The sequence below is a fragment of the Hyaena hyaena genome, unplaced genomic scaffold (genome assembly GCF_003009895.1).
Source record: "Hyaena hyaena isolate Hyena2069 unplaced genomic scaffold, ASM300989v1 scaffold_158, whole genome shotgun sequence".
Classification (NCBI taxonomy): Eukaryota; Metazoa; Chordata; class Mammalia; order Carnivora; family Hyaenidae; genus Hyaena; species Hyaena hyaena.
Window position 1 is genome coordinate 2,365,473 of NW_024080790.1, and position 14,484 is coordinate 2,379,956.

A 14,484-nucleotide genomic window follows, 5' to 3' on the forward strand; every position below is an offset into this window, starting at 1 on the left:
GACACAATGAGAAGTCAGCAACCCCAAAGAGAGTCCACACTTGACTCTGATCTCAGACTCCCAGCATCTGGAACTGGGAGAAATAAATTTCTGTTGTTTATGAGGCACCAAGTCTGTGGTATTTTGTTATAGCAGCCTGAATGAGTGAAGACAGGGATCATCTCAGCCAACCCCCTAATGCAAATGTCCTATCCAGTGCACAAACTTACTGGAAAACCCATCAGCCCTGCCTCAAACTTGAGACAAAAGTGTCTGATACATGCCAAGCTTGAGACTGTGTGGTAAAGGAAAAATTTTGGTAGGGAAGACGCCAGAGATTTTAAAGTGCATATTGCAGATCCTTTTTTTTAGTTTCTCAACATCTGCACAGGTAGAAGAGAGGTAAGGGGAAGAAGGGGGTGGGTGGCTGGAAAAAGGCAGATTTAGTAGATCTTGCCTATGGAGGAGCTGAAGTGGGGGCCCCAGGGTCAGCGGAACACCAATGACAGAGGTCTGTCTCTGGCTGCTGCTTCCCAGACACTGACTCCATGGTCCAGGTGCGATCTGGGGCTATCCTGTCATCTAGCTCACGTGTAGTCTCGTGAGACCAGCAGCATCAGACTCCATATCTTCTTCCCTGGCCCTTCCTTAAGCACTCACAGGGCATAGGGTGCTGGAAAAACTGTTTCTTATGTTCTATTTGTATGGACAGTGGCAACTTAAGCGAGCCAGGTCCCCCTCTTGCTCGTGAAGAGGAATGGACACTCCAGCTTCCGAGGCTGGAGAGGCCACTCTGTTATCTCATATGGCACTGGTGGAAGAAATAGAACAAGAGGCATCGCCTGGCCAGGAGGAGCTTGGAATTCAAATGCAGCCCTTCTACTCAGCCTGAGCTCTTGCTCCCAGGCCCAGCAAGGTCCTGTAACACGGACCTGCAAACAAACAACTTCAAGACCTCTTCTTCCCACCTTCAAACAAATGCTCCCTTTAGAATCATGAAGCAGACTACTTTCAGACTCAGCTCTGTTTCAAACACTTAAAGAGGCAGGGTGAGGAATCCATGGGAGAAAAAGAGCACCATGCTTGGCAAAATTGCAGACTCTCATCAGCGTAAATTAGTGTTCAATAACTGTTTCTCTGCTTGACACTCTGTAATTTAAAAATAAGTAAACCACAGGAAATCAAATATTTTATTGCTTTACTTAATGATGTTCCAAATCAACCCCCTTCCCCACTCCGATCTTGCATTAGCAGGTGTCTAAGAGAACATGCTAGGTCTTGTCTCTGCCCTTCATCAGTCTGGTGACTGGTGACGGGAAAAACAGGACCTGAGTAGTGGGACTGAGCAACACTGAGGTCCCTGTGTGTACCTCTCACTCTGTGGCTAATGTGTCATGGCCACAGGCAGGGGTGCGGGGTGGGAAATAACAAAGAGAAGAGGAGGAAAAGTGAGAAAACAAAGGAGAAAAAGGAATAATGGAGGAGACATGCTGGGAAGACTAAACTCTCACTGCAGTCACCATGGATATCAAACCTCTGATGGATTTGAAACCATGGATTTCAAAACTCTGATGAAGCCACGTGGCTTCAAGAGTTCAGGTCAATGTATGATAGCAATGGGATGACATGTGTGAAGATAGCACAGGTAACACTTGCTGGGAAATCAAGCCAGTGGCCCCCAAAGCTGAAAGCGCATTTGAGGACATCTATTTGTCTGTGTTTTGATCTCACTTACTCAATGTCTGTCCGGTATGTGTTTTAATGACTTACATGATATAACAATGTAGCAATACATGTACATAATTTATAAGTAAAAAAATACATTGGGAGGGTGTCTGCTCCAATATTTTCTACTAGTGAAGTGCATAGTCAAAAGAGCTTGAAGACCACTTAGCCAGGACAATGACAAAAGCGATTAAAGCCTCCACTACCCTTCCTATCGAGGCTTGGGACCCCACCAGGACCCTCTGCCCATCTGGCTTCACTGCAGGAGGAAAAGTCAGCTGTCTGCCAGGAAGGCTCCTTTCCTAGCGACTCTCTAGTGCCTCGTGTCCCTTTTAAGAGTGAAATCCCTTGCATTTTGGTGAGACAGAAAACATATTATTGGGATTATTACTATCTAAAACTCCCAACCAGCCTCTGGGGAAGTCACATCACGCTGAGAAGGCCTCTTTCTATTCAGAAGCCCACCATACACAACTGTGGCCATGGAAAGGCTGTGGAATCGAGCCCGTGCCATGCTCACCAAGCCGTGTATGGGGAGAACGGTGTGTCTGCCTCAAGGAAGGGGCACCTTTCACTAAGGCTCACAAAGGTGTTTGTATTACCAACAGCCCCGTTCTCATAAATACAAATTTATTGCTTGTTTTGTCTTAGTCTAATAATAATTTTGAGTTTTCAACCCCTGGAAAGTGTGCATCATGGAGGGGGCGGCAGAATGGGGCTCCGGTCAGCAGGTGCAGCCCCCCAAAACACAGCTCACCATAGGTGAACACAAGAAAGCTAAGTATCATTTTCTGCCCCTGTGTCTCAGGGACAACACGAGGCCATCTAGATGAATTGTTCCACAAAGAAAAAAGAAAAAAAAAAGAACTAATGCCTCAGTCCACCTTCGGTTGTGGCCAGCGTGTTGCGTAGGTCCTTGGGATGTGGCCTGCCTCAAATGTCTCCACTGGACATAGTCACCAGTCATGCAAGGTTCCGTTTCACTCAGCCTGAGACCACGGTGGAATGATGCAATCCTTTTGAATACAGCCACAGGGGGCCATAGATGTCCCCACATGTCCCTGCTCACCCTCATCTTCCTGCAAACTCCACTGATTTATTTTACTGGGAAATGTAATGTTTCCCCACAAAATGTCTTCTTCTTCCTCATAGGAAGTAATTTTGCTTCTCAGTCAGCAGGTAGCACCGAGAAAGGGAGCGTGTCGGGTGGGCCTCTGCGGGCTGTCTCTTTGGTTGCTAAGACCCTCAAGCATCGGCCTTGGGCTCTTTCATTGATTTGACAAATTCCTTGACTTCTTCTTCCAGGGCCTTGTTCCTCCTCTCAACATCCTCCCGGGAGCGTTCCACATTGCGGAGGCTGATTTCCAAGGCTGCAAATTTCTTCTTCTCCTTCTCCAGTTCTTCATTGAGCCTCACCACCTTGGCCCAGACATCATAATTTTCCTTCTCAAGGCTACAAGGAAGAAAATAGCAGAATGAAAGAACAGCGCATGACCTCTAGACTCTTCTTTCACCCTTGCTCACAACACCCTCCGTCCATTTTCCTTTCTACATCACAAGACCTAGATCCAACCTGAACCTCTTATTAAGGTTCCACCCCCCGCCCCAACACACACACACACAGACTTCCCAGTAAACCTAAATTCCCACGGCATGTCTGAACCTCTCTTTTGTCATTTCACACCATCTTGTGACATCTCTTGTGTTGTTGCTTTTCATGTAGTTCTATATTTTGTATCTTCCATCAGATAATAAAGTCTTTGAAAGAAGGGACCACGTTGAATATGTGTATATTTTCACCTCCACAGCACTTTGCACGTGTCCTGCTCAACAGAAATGTTAATTGACTGCTGAGGGCCCGTATTCCAGATTCCCGATACCTCTGCACACACGAGAGTCTGCTCAGCCTGCTTCCATGGAGAGTACCTGTGCCATCTCGTATCAAGGCCGCCTCGGGGTGGAGATTAGAAGAAGTGTGGGGAACTGCCTTTTGGAAGCAGACATCCTGACACCCCCACCCCTATTTTTGAATCTGCTCCACGTGAAGAATCTGTTGGGTTCCTGAATTCCCAGAATTTTCACTGTTATTGGCCCAAATCTTAGTCTAGGTACCAGATGCTCCCTGCTTTGCCAGGCTATGCTGAATTAGCTCCTAGGAATGAGAATAGAATGCCATTTTTAAGCCCAAAGAGGAAATTTCAGGACTGTGGGGAAATTGCATGATTTGAAGTTTGCTTCAGAATTCCATTCTGCGAGATGCTGCCTTTCTGCCCCCACCTCCTCCTCTAAATGGCATAATTTGTATAGATACTTGAGCTCCCATTTGAGCACAGCCTGGCTTCTATCTTCAGGGGCTTTGGCCCATTCTGCATGTAACAGCCCATCTTTGGAGCCTTGCCCACCCCTGCCTATCTCTTCCTACAGATAAACTAGTCTCATTCCTTCTATGAGGACTACTATACATATATAAAACTACAAATCCAGTTTTCTTCTCAGAGTTTACACTTGCTTTGGGAGAAATCTCAACTGAGAGAATACTGCCAGATTTTGACCTCTGATTCCAGTGGAGAGGTAGAATCTGAGTGGGCTCAGGAGCCTGACTGACTCAGGTTCAAATACCAGCCCCACTGATGATTAGTTGTGTGACCCTGAGGAATTTTTTAATACTTTTTGAGCCTCCATTTCTTCTAGAAAATGGGGATATTATCTATTTTGCAGGACTGCTGTGGGGATTATATGAGAAGGAGTGTCTGGAGCACAAAGTTCAGTGCAGGCACTATGGACTGTTAACTCTCCCTCTGTTGAAAATGGAGGATCCTTCTGATGGGTGAATTCAGAGGACTTGGTTCCATTCAGAAGGAACAGCCCCTTCATGGAAGCTGGTCTTTCTCTACCCTGTCAGTGACATTCACATCAGAGTGCAGTGGGAAACTTCTCTGGGGCTGCTTCCCTCAGAGTCAAGATGGCACATGAGTGTTGGAGGCCTATGAAAAATTGACTTCAGGATATTAGACAGATGACCTCCATTTTGCTTTTAGTTAGACAGTCCTCTATGAAGGGAACAAAGAATGAGGGCTCACAAAAGCCTTCCCTTCATGTACTTGAGTCTCAATGGATTGAAAAATACTCATGATTGGGAAAATGCTACTAGTTCATATTTCATTGTCATGATTAATATGGGCTAAGCTGCACTGAGCTTTCCTCTCATGAAAAGTCAGTGGTGTGAAAAAGATTTCAAGAAAGTAGTTTATTGGGGTGCCTGGGTGTCTCGGTTGAGCGTCCAACTTCAGCTCAGGTCATGATCTCATAGTTCGTGGGTTCGAGCCCTGTGTCGGGCTCTGTGCTGACAGCTAGCTCAGAGCCTGGAGTATGTCTTCGGATTCTGTATCTCCCTCTCTCTCTGACCGTCCCCTGCTCATGCTGTCTCTATCTCTCTCTCAAAAGTAAATAAAACATTAAAAAGAAAGAAAGAAAGAAAGAAAGAAAGTAGTTTATCTACCCAAGAGAGCAAATTGTGTCCAAGCATCTTAGGGATGTGCAAGAAATTGTGGCATGAGTTGCCTCACTGGCTTTCCATTCACCACTGCGGCCTGCACTCGGTGAGAAGTCAGTAATTCAGTGAAGCTTTAGCCAGGTAGGTCTTCCTAGAAGCTCTGCCCCACACAGGCTTTAAGGTGGCTGGCAAGGCCCCCTGCACTTGTCTGAGCTCTCTCCTTTCAGTTACTCCCTGCTTCTCCAGCTCACCACAGCTCTTCCTGTGCATGAACACACCATACCTGCTCCCTTCCATGGCCTCTGAACCTTTGCTTCTCCCTGTCTGGCCTGATCTTCCCCAATATGTGGACCTGACTCATTCCCTCTTCTCTTCAGCCCTTTACTTTGATGCCAATTTCTCAGTGAAGCCTTCCTGACCACCTTATTTAACATAACAACCCCCTTCTTGAACCCTTCTCCAACCTCCTGCCCTACTTTATTTTTCTCCATTGCATGTTCTACCATCTGACATAGCATATATTTTAATTACTTGTATATATTCTGTCAGTTCATGATGGAAGGAAAGTTCTATAAGCACAGAAACTTAGGTCTGTTTTGTTCAGCGCTGTTCCCCAATAGCCGCGATCGTGTCTGGCACGTAGGAGGTGCTCAATAAGTATTTTCAGAATGGAGGTATTACATTATTATGAACAAAATTTAAAGTTCCTCTTCATTCATTAGAGCATGCCGATCCTTAAGGAACAACTATTTGGAAATGGTTACTTAAATTGTGTAATCTACATACTTAACTTTTCATGAATTTAAACTAGAGTTTTCACTAATTTGGTCATCTCATTACTCCCTTTACCTCTTTCTGTAATTAAGCCTAACTGCTAAAGATTAGTGTGTTTTCTAAACTAAAGCTTTCTAGCATCACTTCTTTGACAGATGAGAACAGTCCCTGTTGCTTCTGAAGATGGAAGCTGAGTGGCTGCCCACGACCCCTCTGCATATGACTTACTTTTTGATCTGTTCTTCATACGTTTGCTTCTGTGTTTCTATTTCCTTTTGCAGCTCCTGGACCGCCCTCTGCAAGGATTCAAGTTCCTCTTCTCCAGAGTTCTTTTTTCTAGGCCCAGTTTCAGAGTTTGGGCTGGCAAGAGTTTCTCTCTTGGAGTCACAAGCATGGGAAGAGACGGCAGCTGTCCCATCCCCAGGGGCCCCAGGCGGGGCAGGGACATTATCATATGTGGAAGTCCGCTGGGAGTCAGAAAAGTGGGACACACCTTGAGACATCGTTCTCCGGTGCCCTTCCCCTGCCTTTACCTCTGAAGAGGACGACCAGAACTCGTTCTTAAAGATCTCCACCTTGTTGCTGTTGGCACCTTGAAACGCTGATGTCAAGAAGCATTTCCGATTAGGGAGCGTCTGAGTCCTTTTTCTCGACTGCAGCTTCCAATCTCCTACCTTTTCCCTGGGGGCTTTACTGCTCTCTTCCAGATACCCATCACTCGGCTGTTGTCCAGTGGGGCTGCCTGTGTCTGAGTCGCTGGTCTAGAAGAAAATGGCCACGGATATCACATGGGTTTTTACCCACACGCATCATGTTCCCAAGATAAGGATTAGCGACTTGGAAGTATCTCCTGGCTGCACACCTGTGAAACTCTTAATTAGAAGACCATCTCTTAATTCATCACATTAGTTGATAATCTGTGTGGTGTTTTTCCAAAAAGATATTGCACTTAAAAGGAACTCATGCTCTCAAATCAATGGTTATTAGTGGTTAAGAGAGTCTTAAACTAGGATTTTTTCATAGCTTTAGGATGAGGAGATCTTTCTGACTAGAACTTAAAATCCAAATGGCATAAAATACAAGTCTGATAAATTCACCCCACACGGGTTTCTATGACCCCCCAAATTAAAAAAATAAAACAAGGAAATTGCATGTAAAATCAAAAATGAAATTACAAACTAGCAAAAATACAACACATATCACGGGCAACAAGCTACTCTTTCTAATATATAAAGTTCATAAAAGTTGAGAAGGAAAAGACCAACAACCAACATAAGTCTGGACAAAAGACAAGATCAGACGGTTCACAGAGGAAAAGGAAAATGCAACGAGCCTTTACACATAAGAAAAGATGTTCAGTTTCTGCCATTATCAAAGAAACCCAAATCAAAATTAAAATGACTGAATATCAGTTTTCACCTCTCAGATAGGACATGTCCCCAGATTTGAAAACACATTTTGCTGGTGAAACTGGTTCTGTTGTGCATTGCTGGTGGAAGCACAAAATGGCACAACCTCTATTTAACAATTTTAATAAAAATTACACACTAATCTACTTACTCTCTGATTCAGCAATCTCAACTCTGGGAATTTATCCTAGAAATACATCTCCTGAGTATAAAATGAAGCTTGGTCAAGATTATTCATTGCAGCCTTGCTTGTTGTACAAAGGAAGAAAATGACCTGTCAAATGAGAAACCTCTCCACGTATTGACATAAAAAGGTCTCCAGGATATACTCTAAAGTAGAAAGATGTAAGATATGAGTAGTGTGTGTGTGTGTGTGTGTGTGCGTGCATGAGCATGCCTGTTTATGTGTATGTGTGTGGAGAGAGCAAGAGACAGTTACATTTGTATATAAAAAAGAAGTAAATAATTTACATTCATATCTGTTTATATTTGCATAGAGGAACACTGGGAGATAAGTACAAAACTAATGTAGGTGGGGATGGGGTAGATGGAGATAGCAGAGGGAGCAAGCTTTCTCAATCTATATCTTTTTCTCTTTTTTATTTTTTTAAACCATGCATGTATATATATTTTGAAATTAACCCAAAAAGAAAAAAAGAGAGAAAGAAAATGAATGAGCCCTAAAATCAGAAAATCAAGGCTCAACCTCTCCTTCTAATCCCTCTAGCTAATCACCAGCTTTTGCAACCCCACCTGGAGTCAGAATCACCTGTGCCTCAAGGTGAGAACCAGAGCTAAATCCCATTCTTCAACATCCTAGTGCTGCTACCTTGGGCCAACTGGTCAATCTCATTGAGACTCAGCTCCTGAATGATAAAATGTGGATGATAAATTCTGCCCTACAGAGTTATGGTGAGAACCCCAGAAGTGACTTGTTTATGTTTCTCATCACAGTGCCTGCTCATCGCTACCCACAATGTTACAATAAATAGCAGAAACCTGTCAGGTGAGCCTAACAATGCCTACTCTCAAGGACCACTACAAAGACTTCATTACAGGAAGTATGAACATTTCTAAATATTAATTCCATTTAAGAGTGTTAGTAAAATGCATTATATACAGACATCATCTAAGAAAAATCAGTACTACTACCTACATTTTTTCCCAATACTTTCTTAATTATCCTCAGGATTAATACTACAGGCAACTGACATTACCGGGTTAATCAGAAATTTTAAATTCATTTCTTGGTCACACAGAAATAATCAAGCTGCTACATAAAGTTCATGTTTTTTCTAAAGTATTTGTCTCCATAAATATATAAAAATATCTGTAACTAGTCTACATTTCAGAGGCTGCAGAGTTTTTTGACATTGGGAACGTGAGCCCCAACTCACAACACTTCAGTACAAATGGGGGGGTTGACATTGCTGAGACAGCTTATCAGGGAATGAGAAATATTACATGAACACATCACATACTCTGAGAAAGAAATCACGTTTCATGAATTAGCAGGAAACCAGTTCTCTCTGGACTTTCACCCGGAATTTTCAACAACTCTCGCTGAAACACTTACAATGTCATGTGTAATTTCCCCTATTGAACTTCCCTGGACTGTGCTTGGAATGGCTTCCCTTTTTGACTGGGCTTTACTGAGCACACATGTCACTAATCCTACCTCCAGGATGCCAACAGAGACTAGATTTGAAAGAGACCAGGCTTACAAGACATATTCAAATGGGTATGTACCATCTGTGCCCATTGTCACAGCATCATCTAAAACTCCCCACACTGCCACACAAGACCAGCTCTTACATGGAATGACTTGGGCTAAAGGAAGAGTCACATGGAAGAAGAAGGCTCTCTGCACCTTACCGTGTTACTAAAGCTGTCTGTCCTAGACACTGGGGGGTCTTCAGTAGCATCCCAACCCACAGAGCTTCGAGCCACTGGAGCTTTCTTGGGGTCATTTTTCTGAGCAGGGGGTGACAGGGGTGTATCCTTGGACTTGGGGAAGAGAACTTCATGGTCTCTGATCATCATGGTCATCACTCTTTGGATTTGAGGAGTCCCTGAAAGAAAGAAGAAAGAGATCTGTAGAGAGCTGTACCATGGCAGGAGGCAGATAGTCCCAAGGGTCTCCACCATGGGATGTCTCTAAACTTGGCTCTAAAACCACAGAGTCCAAAAAAACCTCATTTTGCTCCTCATGGGACACTTCTAAATTGCTTGAGGTAGAAGATTGTGGTAGAAGAGAAGGGATAGAAGAAGGATATTGGAGTGGGAAAAAAGAGGGTTATTTTCAGCCTAGATAGTCCTTTAGTCAGTCTTTGATCAGAAAATAGTAGTAGAGAAAATGAAGACTTCTTTCTCCCCTGATGTGGTCCTCAATATGACATCTGATTTCTTATTGTACTCTTAATAAACATGTGCCAGGACTCCTGTCTTCCTGAATCCATGGTAGACATCAATACTCTATGCCAGGACTTTCACTCACTGAATCAAGACACAGCCACAGAAGCCTTTTCAACACAGCTTTAGAGTAGCTGTTTTGTGAGTTGTCTTATAAAATCAAACTTGCTTTGTCCACTTTCTTGCAAACTTGCTTTCTCTGCCTAAGGCTATTTAAAAGTAATTATAGACTAAGAAATACCAGCTATTTTTGTGCTAGTCTATTGTACTGTGTGACCAGTGGGTAAATTTTGAATCTCTGCTCTGTTGTAATCTGGAAAATGGACATAATTCCTGCCCTGCTCCTTTCACAGAGCTATTTCACAATTTGGGCAAGGTATTCAACTGGAAATGCTTGACAATTTGCAGAGGGCACTTTGGTAGCTGTGTAATTGTCACTTCCTCTGCACGTGACTTCTCCAAAGGACCGCCTTACCTCTCATGATCACAGCAGGGTCTTCAACCTTCGACCTGATGAGATTCACACCAATCACAGTAGCCAGGTTATCCACACTCATCTTGTTAACACCACAGTTCAACTGGATTTCATGCAGGAACCTGTGGGCAGCCAGGAAATTCCATAGTAGGAAACAGGAAGTTGCCAGAAGAAAGCATTTCCAGGTATCAATGAGATCTCAGAGATGGATCTCACCTCCTTCCTTCTAGTCTCAGAAAGGGGACCAGTCTGCTCTGCCCACATGAGTTTAGCTTCACCTTGATTCAAGATCAAGGTAGAAGAGAAACAAAAAGAGGGCCTGTCCAGCTGCTGGTGATGGTATTGGGGCTGGGGGTGGGGTGTCAGCAGGAGGCAGGATCCAATGCAGGGAGCTAAGAGGAAACTAGAAGGATTCAAATGGGTATCTGACTACCCCGAGTCCCAATTTCCTAGGCTTATCTTCCCGTCTCTCAGTACCCATCCCACCCAAGTTTCCAGAGGAGAAAACTTTCTCATGAGGAGATGTCACAGAAGGGAATCCACAATGACTCTTGTTCTCATCCTCTGATTACAGCACCAAGCTTCTCAACTTCTCAGTGGTCACTCAATAACTAGCAATGATTTTTAATTTTAATTCTACCCATTGGAGGCAAGAAGCTCTCCTCAGATTCACTATATTAAAAAAAAAAAACCTGAAAATATCAGCAAAGGAATTTCTACTCTCTCTAAAAACCATTTTTAAATGGATAGGCTGAAGCAACATAAAATTCCAAATTATCAAATAAATGGTGGTGTTTTCAAATGAGGAAACATTATGAAATATTACAGACTCATTTATAATCCTACTTTATGACAGACAGAAATGCTCACAATAATATTAAGCCCAAAACAGCAAGATACAAATATACACAAAAAATTGTTCCCCTATATTTATATTGATGTATGTAAAGATCTGTTATAGAAATAAAAATGTGCAGAAGGAAACATGCCCAAGCAATAATAGTGATTTTTACTGAGTGAGGAAATGGCATTATTTTTATTTCCTATTTACAGTATGTTGTATTTTCCTGGTTTCCAAAGCATGCATCACCTTTACAAATTTTTTTAAATAAAAGACAAATTTCATCCGTCTGGCAAGAAGACCCAGACTCCCAGCTCAGACAGACCTGGGTCTATCTATGTGCTACTTGTTGCCGCAGAGAAGGCACACAGGTCCTCAGAAAGGGAAGTAAGAAGCATGGCCTGGAATGACTCTAGGGCACTAAGTTATGGCCCAGAGTCAGGAAGATGGAAGATCATTCTAGAAACACTCATAAGGACCCTGGGTTTTAATACATGTCCCAGGACTCCAGGCAGCACTTGGGCAAGCCTGGAAGAGGAACATGTTCACTTAGTGTGCTGATCATATTTTCAGTGGATCTTTTCAATTATCTTGTGGACACAGGGAACGAATTCAGTGCTGTGTGAATACATTTGACCTTCCCAAAGTCTGGACCAGAAGCTCTGAGTTCACAGGGACACTCTTTCCTCCGCTAACCAGGGGCTTCTTTCTGATATGGCTGAAAACTGATACCAGGGGACTCCTACCTGCATATGTAGCTGAGGAGGTTATAGTTGTCTCGAGGAAGGATGGAGAGCTGCTTCACCAGCTCCTGCTGAGCCTAGGAAGAGAATTCGAAGACCCTAAATGAGCTTGCTCACTTGCCAGCAATGAGACTCTGGAACATAGTCTGGAACATAACTGATGTATCTGTGCAAAAAGCAACACTTTGTTTTTTGGTTTTTGTTTTTTTTTTTTTTACAAATAGTTTATTGTCAAATTAGTTTCCACATAACACCCAGTGCTCATCCCCACAAGTGTCCTCCTCCATGCCCACCCCCCCACCCCCCCACATCCATCAGTCCTCAGTTTTTGTCAGCATTCAAGAGTCTCTCATGGTTTGCCTCTCTCCCTTTCCCCCACCATTTCCCCTTCTTCTCCCCCTTGTTCCTCAGTTAAGTTCCTCCTAATCCTCCTATATGTGCAAACATATGATATTTGTCCTTCTCTGCCTGACTTATTTCGCTCAGCATAACTATACCATGGAACACTACCTGGCAATGAGAAACAAAAAGCAACACTTTGGCAGTCACTCCTGTTCCCATAGTGTTGTGTGTTGTTTAAAAAGCTGTTTATGTCCAAATAATTATAAATTAATAAGAAGTTGCAAAAATAGTATGGAGAAGCTCACAGGGTTTTTACAGCACATTTCTTTATTTGTCTGTAATCACCCCCTCTTCCCCAACTCAGAGCCACTCTAAGGCAAGGACGATTTGACATCTCATACTCACATAACTGTTTGCTTAGTGAATGCTTGAGATATAACACTCCAGTAAAGAACTGGATCACAGCCAAATACCCCAGGTCACTTTAAAATTAGTGAGAGAAGAAGGAAGCTTCTGAGAAGGATTTTAAGCAATATGGCCTTGCTGAGATCTACTGGGACACAGCACAATTGCCCAATGATGGGGAAGGCAGGTAAAGGTTGGAATGTTCTACTTCTATGATGACCATGAATATTAGAGAAGAAAAGAATATGCCAGAGAGAGGAAGGACAGAGAGCTTTCCTTTAGTTTTTTTTTTTAAATTTTTAAAATCTTTATTTATTTATTTATTTTTTTTTTGAGAGAGAGAGACAGAGCATGAGCAGAGGAGGGGCAGAGAGAGAGAGGGAGACACAGAATCTGAAGCAGCCTCCAGGCTCTCAGCTGTCAGCACAGAGCCCAAAGAGGGACTTGAACTCACAGACCGCAAGATCATGACCTGAGCCAAAGTTGGATACTCAACTGACTGAGCCACCCAGGCATCCCAGGACAGAGAGCTTTTCTTAGTTCTTTTCAACTGCAGCTGCCTGTAGGGTCATTAGTCACTGTCAGTGACATCATGATCATGCCAGTTAACATGAGACGTGCAGACTCCCACACACCTGAACAGCTCCTCCTGCTGAAAACACATCCTATGGCCAGTCAGCCTGCATGCAGTGACTTGGTACAGAACCTCTGTATCTAGAATACCTGCTTCATATTGGGATTCCCTTCTCCAGTTTAACGAGTGAATTCTTTGTAAAGGTTGCTATAGACTCACTGCTCCCAGCTACCACTCCTGCCACATTCTCACCATTGAGGGAGGCTGTAGTCCCTCTGCCCTGCCCAGATGTGCATTACCATGGATCAGAAACCCAAGTATGTTGGGGGGGGGTGTCTGGGTGGCTCAGTCAGTTAAGCGTCCAACTTCAGCTCAGGTCATGATCTCACAGTTTGTGGGTTCGAGCCCTGACATCTCAGAGCCTGGAGACTTCTTCAGATTCTGTGTCTCTGTTTCTCTCTGCTCCTCACCCGCTTACGCTCTCTTTCTCCCTCTCTCTCGAAAATAAATAAACATTTAAAAAAACTTGTTTTAAAAGAAACCCAAATATTTTGAGATGGAGAAAAGTTGGGAGAAGCAGGTGTGAAGTGAGTAAGTTCAGGGGTAAGAGTTTTATTGTCAGATCTGCATCTGCATATCTCCTTTGCTTTTCCTGGAGCTGTGGGGTGAGAGGTTACCTGCAACACTGATCTTTTTAGCCAACTTTTAAACCTCATTCCATAAAATGTTATTACTTCCACGAGGATGAGCTGATATACCTGTATTAAGACTTCTCATGTCCTCACCTCACTCCTCCCCCCAAAATTCATAAATCAAGCACAGAATCATGCATACAGCTACTAATTTTAAAGTGGCTTGAGGTATTTGATTATAGTCCCATTATTTTTTTAAAGTTGATTTATTTACTTATTTAGAGAGAAAGTGCACAAGTCGGGGAAGGGCAGAGAGAGACAGAGAGAGAGAGACAGAGAGAGAGAGAGAATCCAAAGCAGGTTCCACACTGTCTGCACAGAGGAGAACCCTTGAACTCATGGACCGTGAGGTCATGACCTGAGCGGAAACCAAGAGTTGGACACTTAACCAGCTGAGCCACCTAGGTGCCCCATTATAGTCCCATTTTTTATTGGATTGTTACATCCCAGGAAGGTTGTCACCCTGATTGGCTTCATTTGCCTTTTGTTGCTGAGGAAGACCTGTATGAGATCATGCAACTTCGTTTTTGTGCTAGAAAATAGCTATAATAGCTACAGCATAATTAACTGCATCATTATCCTTCCCTTCCTTTCCTAATGTTGAAATCTAAAACTGCCAT

At 43.4% G+C, this 14,484-nt stretch overlaps 1 protein-coding gene across 4 annotated transcripts in view; it reads right to left on the minus strand.

Annotated features, from left to right (window-relative positions):
* Positions 1 to 1,151: 1,151 nt before the first annotated feature.
* The window catches only part of ARHGAP25 (Rho GTPase activating protein 25), an 89,863-nt gene continuing 76,530 nt past the window's right edge, over positions 1,152 to 14,484 (minus strand). For all 4 annotated transcript variants that reach the window (XM_039239540.1, XM_039239539.1, XM_039239536.1 and 1 more), the window contains 5 exons: positions 11,855 to 11,928; positions 10,268 to 10,389; positions 9,256 to 9,452; positions 6,200 to 6,732; positions 1,152 to 3,157 (listed from right to left, as the gene is read on the minus strand). In XM_039239540.1, the coding sequence (XP_039095471.1) occupies positions 2,950 to 3,157; positions 6,200 to 6,732; positions 9,256 to 9,452; positions 10,268 to 10,389; positions 11,855 to 11,928 (1,134 nt within the window). In that variant the 3' untranslated portion in view covers positions 1,152 to 2,949. The remainder of the gene's footprint in view (positions 3,158 to 6,199; positions 6,733 to 9,255; positions 9,453 to 10,267; positions 10,390 to 11,854; positions 11,929 to 14,484) is intronic.